Source organism: Hevea brasiliensis, chromosome 4, assembly GCF_030052815.1.
Source record: "Hevea brasiliensis isolate MT/VB/25A 57/8 chromosome 4, ASM3005281v1, whole genome shotgun sequence".
In the NCBI taxonomy this organism is placed as follows: Eukaryota; Viridiplantae; Streptophyta; class Magnoliopsida; order Malpighiales; family Euphorbiaceae; genus Hevea; species Hevea brasiliensis.
In genome coordinates this window covers 26,148,256-26,162,037 of record NC_079496.1, presented here as the reverse complement: position 1 = coordinate 26,162,037, position 13,782 = coordinate 26,148,256, and the positions used below count along the sequence as shown (strand labels likewise).

Genomic DNA, 13,782 nt, shown 5'->3' with positions numbered 1-13,782 from the left:
AACACACTAATAAAATAAATTCTTGATACTATTAATTATTTAAGTCATAAAATGATGAAATGAATAAACTTTCATTTTTTACAGTCATGACATTTTTTTTTAAGGAATGGAGAGTGAAGACTCAAACTTGAGCTGCAAACTAAATTATATATTTTTAACTATTGAATTAAATCAGATTAGGCAAGTGTTAATTATTTTGTATTAATGCAATATAATTTAAGTTAATTGAAAAAATAATTTTAATATATTTTATGCAAAAATTTAATAGACATATATACGTGTGAAATATATGATGTAATTTAAAGAATTTTTTTTTTTTTAGACTATGTCTATTATGGATTTAAAAAATAAAATATATAGTAAGACCCACGTATTAAATATATGAATCTCACATATTTATGTATTAAATTCATAATAAATCAAGTCTAAACAAAAATTTCTCATAATTCAAATGGCAATAAGCTTGAAAACACATTCTTAAGGTCTTGTGTTCAACTCTGATCGATAACAAAAGCAAGAAGGTCAAACTAGTCAGCCCGAAGTTTTAGATATAGGGTTTTCCATATGAACCAGACTAGCCACTAATCCAATTCTTGGTTAAGCCAATCGAATGATCGGTTTGATTCAATTTTGAGAACAATGGATAAATCTTTATTTTGAAGGAATTTTTTAAACCATAAAGCTGAATTTTTGGAATATCTTTTTAGCCCATCATTGAAATCTACATAATTAATTCCCAGCTGAACTGTGTAGCCAAACTCCCATTCAAAGTCATCCATAAATGACCATAAATAATATCCTCCCACATTTGCACCATTATCCCTGTCAAATTGAAATTTAATAATAATAAACATACAAGTAATTTAGTCAATATTAAAAAAATAATAGTAAATTTTTTGTTTAAACTATATTTATTATGAATTTGAGATATAAATATGTAAGATCCATATAATTAATAGATACATTTTACTATATATATTATGTCTTGGATCCATAATAGACTAGGTTTAAACAAAAAAAATTAAAAAAAATGAAACATATATATATATATATATATATATATATATATATATATATATATATATATAATACTCACTTGATTGCTTTTAGAAGATATGCCAAATGTTGATGATGGAATGATATTCTCAACTCATCCTTGAGTGAATCTTCTATTGATAATGAGCTATTTCTCACATCAAGAAGTCCTAAAGCCAACAAAGAAAGAAAAAAAAAAGGGTATATATATATAGCAACACAACAGCTTAAAAAGTACTTCCAATTCATCAAGTAATAAACATAAAAGTAATATTAACTCTTACCATTTTCGGTAATGTAAACAAGGGGATTTTTGTATTTCCATTTTATATATAATACTAACTCTTCAATTCCTTCAGGATAAAAGTAATAACCTTCATAAGAGGTCTGCAAAACAATTTACAAATGTAAATGAGTGTACATCATTATATACATACTTGGCATGCAGTTAGGGCTGCCACTCATTTGGTTCGAATTGGTTTTGGGTTGAAAATGGCAATTCAAGTTCCAGGGAGGGAGCGAACTAAAACCAGATCGGATCATTCCAGTTTTAGTCAATTTTGATTCCTAGCCAATTCCAATTTGGTTCACAGGTGATTTTGATTCCAATTTTTGATGATTTTAATTATGGTTTGAAAATGGTTTAATTCACATGGCGCTCTCTAAAATAGCCATTTCAAGTGGTTCAAACCATTGGTTCCGATTTATGACTTGAGGAGGGATTGAAACCAGCCCCTATAACTAGTCCAGTTCCAGTTTAAGTCCTTAAATCGTTGACCCAGGCCAACTTTAAATTTGACCTGAATTGATCCCAGTCTAATTCAAAATCTGAAAGGACCCCTGACCAAATCTAAATCTATATGCAGTGCACTCCAAAGAAAAAAATGAAAAGAGAGAGAAGGGTACCGTACCGGTTGACCTAAGGGAATCCCATTTTTCTCCGCTGTGATAGAATTACGAAGGTATGTAAGTTGAAGCACTAAGCATGTCAGCAAGGGTGTGATACAGATTATGCATATAGAATAAATAACTTACTAGTAAGATTAACATGGTTATCTGTTGTGTAACTTAGATTAACATTGCTTGAAAATGCTGCATCTTCTACATAATATGCAGTGTAGTAATTAACACCAAGAAAATCATATGACCCTTTTAGCGTTTTTGATTGTGCTTTGGTGAATCTGGGCAGTCGATGCCCTACGATAGAACGCATTGTTCGAGGATAGTCACCAAATGTAACTGGATTGAAGATCCTGCAACAATGACAGATTACCAGAAAATCACTTTACACTCTAATTAAGGACTAAAGATTGATGAACTGGAGTTATCCGTGAGATCTTGATTTCGAACCCAGAAGAGATAAGTTGGATGAAGTTATCAGCAGTTACCATCCAAATTGGAAATCCATGGCTCTGGAGGCAGCTTTGAGGCATGAACTTGTTTGGTACTTAGGCACCTTCCACTCTGCCAGCACTGAAATCCCAATTACCCCTTTTTGAATCTCCTACATGAATGAAAATTTTTGTATTCAATTTGTCTGCAATTATAGCTTTATATGAGATTCTTATCTCTGAATATGCAAACCTGATACTTTTCCCTGTATAATTTGACAGCAAATGCATGGCAAAGGAGCATGTGATGCACTGCCACATAAGGTTCAGTGCCAGAGTTGCCAACCTTGCAATTTTCATCTACATAATCTGAACATCTACAGGGTGGCCCTGTACTTGCTGCATACCCATTAGAACTGAATAAATTTGGTTCGTTGATTGTAACCCAATACTTCACTCTGTCCCCAAACTCTTTGAAACAAAAATCTGCATAATCAACATAATCATCCCTACATTTATAATTAATTAATTAGCGGAGTTAAATTTTAACTTTGTTATAAATTATTCTTGAGAAGTTTGAGTAGATTCATGGCTTACACAATACTAGGGCTTAAGAATCCACCATACTCATCTTCCAAGGCTTGTGGGGGATCATAATGCAATAGAGTCACAAAGGGTTGTATGCCTATCATGATGATCACAAAGCCAAAATTTCAGAAACACAATTGAGAGAGAGGAATTGTTGCAATCCAAGAGTTGGAATGATACCATAAAATAAATTTAAAAAAAAAAGTGTGACTTATTGCAAGAAACATTAAGCTACACTTGTGAATTTCAAGGAGGATTGATGTACATAGTCTTGCCGCTAATTTTACAAACAGACTATTTCCGTAGCTCGGATGTGTGACCTCCAGGTCACAAATGGAGTAGGCACTCTCATAATATAAAATAAGGGAAATTTTTGCTTAAATGACATGGACTCAAGACACAAACATATAGAATTCACGTCCCACCACACATCTTGTGCTTTGGGTTCACCGATAGAAGCAAGAAAACACCATAAAATAAATAAATAAAAAAGGAAAAAACTTCACCATTGGATATGAGTTCATCAATGAGATTATTGTAGAAATCAACACCTTGCTGGTTTACTCCTCTGCTGAGTTTTCCCTCTAACAATAGTACAGGACAAACGTTTTCTTACTTCACATTTGCCATTATACTTTGCAAAAATAAATATTAATCCAACAAACTTACTGGGTAATACTCTGGACCATGAAATGGAGAATCTGAAGGAATCCAATCCAAGTTGTTTCATCAGAGCTATATCCTCCTATGAAATTAATTTCTTAGACATTTTTATTATTTTTCAAACAGAAAAAAAAAAATAAAAAATAAAAAAATTCCATCCACATGATCTTCTTCCAAATACCTTATAATGATGGTAAAAATCTTCTGCTATATTTCCATCTCTATGGTCCAAAATTTTTTCTGTCATAGAAATAAATATAAAAATTAAAATTTGTCATTCTCAATAATACTAACAAAAAATTTTCTTATAGGTCCTGAAATGTTTTCAATTTTACATTTATTCGCCCAAACCTGGATGTAATTTTGCGAAGGTATCCCATATACTTGGTCCTTTGCCATCCATATATGCAGCTCCTTCACACTAAAACAACAGATAGATCAACAACTTAAGAGAAAATTTAAAGAAAGAAGTGAATGAATTATTAAAAAGTGACTAATAATTGATGAACCTGGTAGGCACTTGATCCTGCTCCAAATATGAAATCTGCTGGAAAACTGCTTCGATTAAGAGCTTCAATGCTAACCACCAAGTACCCTAAAACGACAAGTTGAAGAAGCTGCCATTGCTCAACTTCCATATTTTAACATGAACATATATTTGTTAACTTTTTCTTGTAAATTATGACTTGTGTGACTATATATAGGGAATTGAACGTTGGGATTCATTATTTATTTATTTTAAAAAGAGAGCATGATACACATTTTAGTGTTTTATTTGTCAACCAACTTTCAACTCCACTTGCTAACATTCTTCGATGAGTTCGATCGTACATGAGAAAAAAAAATTGGCCTTATCTCATGCCATGTGTGGACAATTAGTTACGAAATAAAAATGGGTAAATTATATAAACGGATACTTTAATTTAGAGTAAATAATAATAAGATATTTAAATTTTAATTTATAAAATAAAATTTTTAATATTTAATTTAAGTAAAAAAAAAATTCATGATATTTAGTAATCAGTTTCTAAATTATTTTTACTGACGAAACATTTATCATACTAAAAATTATATTTTCTTTATATTAATTTAATACTTATCGAGAAAAAAAATAATTCTTTTCTTTATCCACCCATAACCATAACAATAAAATTGCACATATTGAGACTTTAATAATCCATAACTTATCAACTTGAAACCACCAGTTCATGAAAAATATAATTTTTTAATTTAATAAATGTCACATTAGTATAAATAACCTAAAATTCAACTACTGAAGTTTATAATAAGTTTTATGTTATTTAAAATAAATATTAGGGATTTTGTGTTATAAATTAAAATTTAAGTATTTTATTGTTATATACACTAAAATTGAGGTATTGTCGATATAATTTACTCAAATAAAGTTATCTACAATTAGCTTCCACCGAAATTTGGGAAAATTATAGTATATACTAGAATAACAAAAAAAAAATCTCTTAAATATAAAATTTTTATTTTTTTTAATTTATAAAGAAATGAGACCTATATACTTATAAAGGAAGCATATATATATATATATATATGGATAGCACTGAATAATCACTCTGAAATTGAAATTCAAAATCTCACAATTTCATAAATCATTTCAACACCACCAACTGATTATTCATAAAAATAATTTTATTGCCAATCAAGTTTATTCTGATTTGTATATTAAGTGAATTTTCTTTCACCCAGAACGTGGTGAAATTATTATTGCTATTTTTAATATGGGAATAAGGGTTGATAATTTTTATTTCAAAATCTCAAATTCAAAGTTCACCAAGATTGGAATAGAGAGTTGGAGGAAGATCACAAATGAATGTCGCCAAAAATGTAAAATTTAGTGGTAAACCTGCAAGAAGTTTGCAGAGTATGGAGTTTGATTAAAAGATAAAATAAAGGCCTATTTGACAACGGTTGAAGAAATCCACTATCCACCCACGAACCCAAACTCAAACATTGAAGCTCAGCGCACAATGCTCCCTCTTAAGATCATCCTCACATGTTACTCACATTATTAAAAATCATTTTCAAAGAAATATAAAATTCAGCCAAAAATCTGATTTTGCAATAATTTTATTTATTATTTTTAAGAATTATTTTAAACCCAGGGAGATATATAAAAATTATTTTTAATTTTTTATTAGATGGGTAGAATCATATTTGATTAAAGCCTTTCAATTAATAAATTTTAAATTAATTGTAATGAAGTTTTTAGTTGAGTTGTAAAATTTTAAATTTTAATTTTAATTTTAATTAAAATTTTAAAAAGAAAAGACCAAGGGCTCCTAGACAATCAATCTGGCATCTATAATAAACTCAAAATTGTCTAGACAGTTGCACAATGGTGATTCTACATATAATATCTTACATGAAATAGCAAACAAATAAAAATTAGTTATGTATAGATAAATGAATTTTATAAAATTATAATTATTAAATAATTACTAAGTAATTTTTTTTTTAATTTAATAATTAAAATTATTTACACATTTAATTTTTATTAACTTATCATTTAAAGTAAATTGCCTACAAAAAAATCACAATTTTTTATAATTTCTCCTAGACTGCTTAGATAAAGCTATTATGAGACTTAAGGAAAGCGTCCCGTCTAAATGTGAAGGGTGTTTTGGAGTTCGTATATATTAGGGGGGTGTGTGTTTTTAAGGATCACAACAGGTCGGGTTTTAAAGATCGTAGATACACGATCCGATTGAACTCTAATAGAACGAATTTGGGATTGATTCAGATTTGAAAAATAATATCTGTGACAGGTTCGAGTTTTACATGTTGGGTATTCGTTATTCGAACCCGTTTAAATAAATACTTAATTAAATATAAAATATATATTTTTATAATAATATTTATAAATTTTTATATATTTTATTTTATATAAAATAAAATTTAAATATTTTATGAAATTATTAAATTTTTAAAATATAAATTATTAATTAAAATAATTTTTTATATAAAATATTAATTAAAATATATAAAATTAAACGAATTCGGGTTTTTTCGGGTAATAATAATCGGATTTGGAACGAATTTGGGTAATTAAAAATAAATTTTAAACGGATTTAGGACGGGTTCAGGTTTTGATAATATTAATCGGGTTCGAGTTCGAGTACGGTGATTTTCACGGATACCTTACCCGTTGCCATCCCTATGTGTTTTTGGTTCTCCAACCGAATGAAAGAATCAATTTGAATGGCACTGAATTGATTTTACTGTTTTAATTTGATTCTAATTTTTTATTAAGAATCAAATAAATACTATATCCAAATCGTATTGAGTCTATACTAAATCAAAATTAAAAAAAAAGTTAATTTTATATGTATATATTTTTAAGATTTTTTTAGATATGTTTATATATATATATATTATTTTTTTATTATATATATATATTTTAATTTTTTTATTTCTCTACTTTGTCTTACTAATTTTACTTATAAATACATTAAATCACAATACAATTTAATTATAAGTGTGCTATTATATTATATAATATATTTAACTTTTAATTATATATATAATTAAAAATTATATAATTATAAAATAGCTAAAATACATTTTACATCATATATTGTGTATTAATAATCAATTTTAAAGTTTAAATCATAATTATTAAATCCGGAGCTTTTTATATTTTAATTTTAATTAAAAGTTTAAAAGGAAAAGACGAAGGGCTCCTAGACAATCAATCTAGCATCTATAATAAACCTATAATTATCTGTGTAAAAAGGTTATTTCATATAGGATATTTTATATAAAATGATAAATAAATAAAAATTAATTATGTATATATAAGTGAATTTTATAAAATTATAATTACTAGATAATTACCAAATAATTTTTTCTTTTTTAAATTTTAATAATTAAAATTATTTATATATTTAATTTTTATTAACTTATTATTTCATATATATTACCTACGAAGAATCACAATTTTATAGAATTTCTCCTAGGCTACTTACATAAAAGCTATTATGAGAATTAAGAAAGCGTCTCGTCTAACGTGAAGGGTGCTTTGGAGTTCGTATATATTAGGGGGGTTGTCTGTTTTTGGTTCTCTAACCGAATGAAGGAGTCGATTTGATTTTACTATTTTAATTTGATTTTAATTTTTTATTAAGAACTAAATAAAAGCTATATTCAAGTGGCATTGAGTCCATTCTAAATTAGAATTAAATGAAAATTTAATTTTATATGTATATTTTTATAAGACTTTTTTTAGATATATTACACACTTTTAAATTTTATATATATATATATATAATTTTTTTACTTCTCTATCTTGTCTTAATAATTTTACTTATAAATATATTAAATCACAATATAATTTAATCATAAGTGTATTACTATATTATCTAATATATTTAATTTTTAATTATATATATAATTAAATATTATACAATTAAAAAATAACTAAAATACATATTACATCATATATTGTGTATTAACAATCAATTTTAAAGTTTGAATCGTAATTATTAAACTTGGCTCGGAGTTTTACCCAACTAAAAAACTAGATCGATGAGTCACTGATTCAATCAGTAGATTATTAAAAAATTAATTAAAATTATACTTATTAATATAATTAAATAAATTTAATCAATTAAATTTTATTTTTAAAATTAATATTTCAACATTTATTAGGTTATATTTACATATATCTTAATAATACTTTTAAATTTTATATGGAAATATTAAAAATATTTAAATTTTAAACATGCTAAGCTATTATTATTATAATTAAAAAAGAATAGTAAAATAATATCTTATTAATTGACTAAATACAAATGTGAATTTTTAAATATTAAAATATTAAATCTTTAATATTTAGAAAAAATTAAATTTAAATAATTTTAAATCAATAAGGTCAAACCGTCATTGGATGAACAAGTCATCGTTTCAATCATTGAGTCATATAATTTTTTCTAAACTCCTTATCCAATTTAATGAGAGAACCATTCTGATTTTATATACGAATCACTAGTTCATTAGATCAGCCCACTGGATCGGTTTGAATTTTATAACGGTGGCTTAAATAGTAATTCATGTGCATTTTTTATGGAAACAATTGCATAAATTTATTTTAAGAATCAAAATTTAAATCAAAACTGAAGTATTGAGAATAAAATCGATTTAGAACTAAAACATCAAAGAATTAAACCAAATTCATACTGGAATTTCAATTTGATTATAATTCCTACACAAATATCAAACCGGAATCGAAAATTTACAACCCTAATTTGTGTGTCTAAGAACATAAAAATCAAAATTCATAACCATATTATCAATTTAATTCAACAATATTAAAATCACACGCAACTAAAAATCGGAGGACCTATTACGAAGTCTTAATTCAACAATATTAAAAGAAATTTTATCGGATTTTTAATATGACTTAGAATATCTTTATTTATATTGTGTTATTGTTATTTGTTTTACATACATATGGATAGGATACTCAAACTATGGTGTGAGGCGAAAGATCACTTATTGGGATTACATAAATTGTACTGGGTAATGCCCATGAAAGATGGTGAAATCACATTAGTCTCACTTAAGTAACACTTCCTTAGATAATATTTCCTAGATATGCGATTTTCATAATCTTAATATAATTGAGTCCACTAGTAAGTACCGTCTTCCTATAACACTACCATGATACTAAATATTTATGCTATAAAAACATAAATAGTTAGGAGTCACCACCCATATGATAACTGAGACATATTTATTGTTTCTTCCAAGAGACATAGGGTCGTGGATGACAACTTGTTTCTGGATCAATAGTTTTTTATTTGATCAATATGTGAATTGAATATTGATTATTTTTATAATTTCGATTATATAATTGCCATGCTTTATACATAAAATGCCCTCTCTCTTTTTATATATATATGATTGTATTTGGCCGCCCTACTTATGGATGAATAAGTCATTGATTGTAGCTTGCTCTCTAACGAAGATTATATATGGATACATTGGATAGATCGATAATAAGCATTTTCTTTAATCAAGATTTAGAATTGAGTGACTATTAATCATAACTTACTTTTCGGTTAGGAATATAGACCAAGTATCCGAGATAGAGAATTAACTCCTATCTATATATGTGTGTGAATCACATTAGGTATATGCAAGATTTTAAATTATCTTGTGCAACTATAGGTTTTTTTTTTTTTAATTGATGCTATGTGTGCATTTTCAACTTTAACTATATTAATTCTAAATAGTTATAGGAATTAAGATTTTAAAATCCTGTCCGATCATTGAATCAGTGAAAATAGAGGATCAGTGAAAATATAGGATTAAGGATGGTTTAATTGATTAATATATAAATTGAAAAATAAAAAATTTGTATTAACTAATAATATTATATTTAAAACAAATTGATTACAATTTTTGGAATGGAAATATACTTTTTATGTTTTATTTTACTTTTTTTATATATTTTTTAATTATTTAGAATATATATTAATATAAATTTATACTAATAATTATTTCTTTTAATATTTTATACATTTTTAATGCATTTTAGAGATTTATCTTTTAATAATTTTTATAATATTAATTTATATTTATTATATTATAATTAATTAATATTAATTATAAATATAAATATATTAACAATTTCAATATTAAAAATTAAAAAATTAATAAATCCACAGAGGATTTAGCTGGTTCTGAATGGAGAAGGGATAACGTTCACATTCGCAAACAAGTAGGTACACTGACAGCTGGATGTATGACGCAATTACCTAAATTATTTACTTTTAATTATTTTTCTTTTATAAGAGAATGATTATTAAGAGTGAGCTACCACTGATTATTTAATTTAATATGATATGAAAATAAATAAAATTAAGAGAAATTTATTATTTTGTCTTTATATTTTAATAAAATTAATATTTAATTTTTATATTTTAAAAAATATATTATTTAATTTTTTTTATTAAATTTTTTGCTTGTCAAAGATTTTATTTTCAATTCAACTATTTAACGCTTTTATTTTAGTATTAATTAGTTGATTCTTATATTTTGATAAATACATTAATTGATCTCTATAATTTAATTATATTAACTCTTTAATTGTTTTTATTATTTTTTTTATACTCAAACTATCATTATCATCTCTCCCTTATTTCTTTCTTCCCATACTTCTTACCTTATGCACCCACACCCTATTTTCCCTAATTTTCTCTTTATTTTTTCATCTTTTTATAAAAATTATTACAAATTATATGCGTAAATTGGTTAATTAATTTTCCTAAATTTTTAAGTAATTAAGGTATTAATCTAAGAAAATTATTTTTTAAAAGAAAAAACATAAAAATGATGCTACATAATTGAATGAAAATAGTTGAATAATTTTTTAAATTTATATTTAATCTCCACACAATAAAATTTTTATTTTCATTTTCATTAGGAATATGTTTTTCAAAATTCATAGATCAATTAATTAGTTATACTAAATAGAAAGACTAAATAATAATTTGATATATATTAAAATTAAAAAATTTGATCACAAAAGTAAAATACAAGAATTAAATAGTATATTTTTAAAATATGAGAATTAAATAATTATTTTCATTAAAATGTAGAGATTAAATAATTATTTTACTTAAAATTAAATATAAATTAAATTTAATAAGAGATAAATTTGAATCAAACTCAATAAAAAAGAGAAAATCAAATGTAATATCAAACCAAACTGGTTCGATATTATCTAGGTCATTGATTGTTAGCTGTGCCTTAAATATTTTTTGAATTTATTAATTAATTTAAGTAATGTTTAATAATAATAATAATAATAATAATGTATAACAATGATTTTAGACTTATTTGAAAAAAAAAAAATTCTCCAATTTTTTTTGCATATATTTTCTTGCATTTGGAGTAAAAAAAAGATAGTTTGATGAAAAAATATTTTCTTAGTTACAAGAAAAAATAACTTATTTTTAAGTTACGTATGTTTCACATAAAACTTTTTTTTGAAAAATATGAAAAACATTTTTTATATTTTTTAATATTTAAGATATTTAGGAAAATAAGACAACAAAAAACATTTTTTTGATCAAAGAGAAAATTAAATAATTTTTAAGTTAGAATGTAAAAATACAAAATAATTTTTAAGTTAGAATATATATATATAAACACATACCATTAGTTTAACATTATAATCAAATAATAAAAAATATTTTTTTACAAAAAATATTTTTTAAAAAAATAATTTTCTTAAAAAATATTTCTCATATAAAAATTATTTTTATAAAAAAAACTTAAAAATCTTTTAATAAAATAAAAAAGCTAAAATGTTGAAATTTTTATTTTAAATTATTAATAATAAATAAAACTAAAAACAATGTCCTATAAAAAAAATAACGTTAGCAAATATAATAATGTCCTATAAAAAATTTAAAATTAAAAACTAATTTTCCAATTAAATCAATAATTTTTTATTTAATTAATATGTGAGTTAAATATTAATTATTTTTATAATTTCAATTATATAACTGCCATGCTTTATGCAAAAAATGCTCTCTCCCTTTATATATATATATATATATATATATATATATATATATATATATATATATATATATATGACTGTATTTGGCTTCCCTACTTATGGATGAACAAGTCATTGACTGTAGCTTGCTCTTTACCGAAGATTATGTATGGATATATTGGATAGATCGTTGATAAGCATTTTATTTAATCAAGATTAAGACTTGAGTGACTGTCAATCATAACTTACTTTTCGATCAAAAGATTGTAACGACCTGAATTTTTTTTAAAATATAAATTTCATATTTTTATATATAGCGATTACTATTTTAATATTATCTAATTAATTTATTAGTTTTTGTAAAACTTTCATTTATAAATATATTTTTATGTTATTTCTAAATAAATTTTATAAATTATTTAATAGTTTAATTTTAATTTGAATGATTAGTTCTAAATATAAATATTAAATCAATTGATAAAATATATTATTACATTATTGTTAACCTTAATTTTGAGATTTGATTTAATGATTAGTAATTTGATTATTATCATTATTATCAATATTATTTATTTTATTTTCTTTATTATTTTAATTTATTGAGTAAGAGTTCATTATAAATACTAGTAATATTTTTAATTATATTTTGATTAAAACTTAATAAACATGTTTAATAAATATTATATATTTTAAAAGTTAAAAAGTATTGTTTTTATATATTATAATTTAATATATATATATATATATATATAAAAAGAAAAGAAAAAAAAAAAAAGGAAAAAGGGGACGTGTGAGGTGACAATGGCGTGTGACAATGCAATTGAAATTCCACTATCAGCTACAAATTTAAAAAAAAAAAAAGAAAATCGGAGACTGCTTCCCCCCTCCCCACCACCTTTCTCTCTCTATCTCTCACCTTCCTTCTCCCTTTCTTTCTTTCTTCGGCAAGCCACCCAACGTCGGCGAGCCTCCTCCATGGTGTTAGCAAGCACCGGGAACCTCCAGCCAACGTCTGGCAAGCTCAAGTAGCAGCAGCAACTGCGGCAAAGCAGGAGAAAGAAAAAATGGGTCCCAAACTTTGGAATGTCATATTCGACGATCCCAACGTCCGATCGAGGTGATTCCAGTGACTATGGACTCCTGGTAGAGAGTTATTTCATATGAGACCAACCTCACTGGATTTAGTGGCTATTTTCGACGCCGGCGATGAGAAAGAAAATCGGCATTTCGCACTTTTCCAGCCAGATTTCCAGCGATCCAACAATTGGATTGGAAATCCGAGGCCACCGAAGGACTCAGGGTAGTGAAATCTTTGAGATGGGACCAACCCAGCTCCGATCAGACACCATTTGAAAAAGGCAAATATCGGACAGTCTAGGTCGCTTGATGAAATTTTCGGGTCTTTTCAATTATCAAAAATTAAAAATAATTTTATGATAAATATTGATAATTTTTAGGCTTAATTTAAGTGTGATAAGATCTGTGATAGCTTATCGACCTCAGGACCAAGTTTTTGACATGGTCTGGGTGTCCTGTGGCTGTCCCAGAAAGGGATCGTGTTTATAGTCAATCCTAACATTTTCAGACATTCCTAACATGTTCTAAGTATCGGAATTGACATAG

The 13,782-nt window shown here is 25.2% G+C and overlaps 1 protein-coding gene across 1 annotated transcript; it reads right to left on the bottom strand.

Annotated features, from left to right (window-relative positions):
• Nucleotides 1–426: 426 nt before the first annotated feature.
• Nucleotides 427–4,300, bottom strand: LOC110664888 (beta-glucosidase 17). The gene is made up of 13 exons (XM_058145649.1): nucleotides 4,127–4,300; nucleotides 3,969–4,038; nucleotides 3,799–3,857; nucleotides 3,624–3,699; nucleotides 3,461–3,538; nucleotides 2,964–3,051; nucleotides 2,620–2,875; nucleotides 2,424–2,539; nucleotides 2,071–2,288; nucleotides 1,947–1,978; nucleotides 1,320–1,422; nucleotides 1,097–1,205; nucleotides 427–822 (listed from the first exon to the last, which is right to left on the bottom strand). Exons 1-13 carry the CDS (start codon nucleotides 4,253–4,255, stop codon nucleotides 582–584), a joined length of 1,575 nt encoding a protein of 524 aa, XP_058001632.1. The 5' UTR covers nucleotides 4,256–4,300; the 3' UTR covers nucleotides 427–581.
• Nucleotides 4,301–13,782: the final 9,482 nt, after the last annotated feature.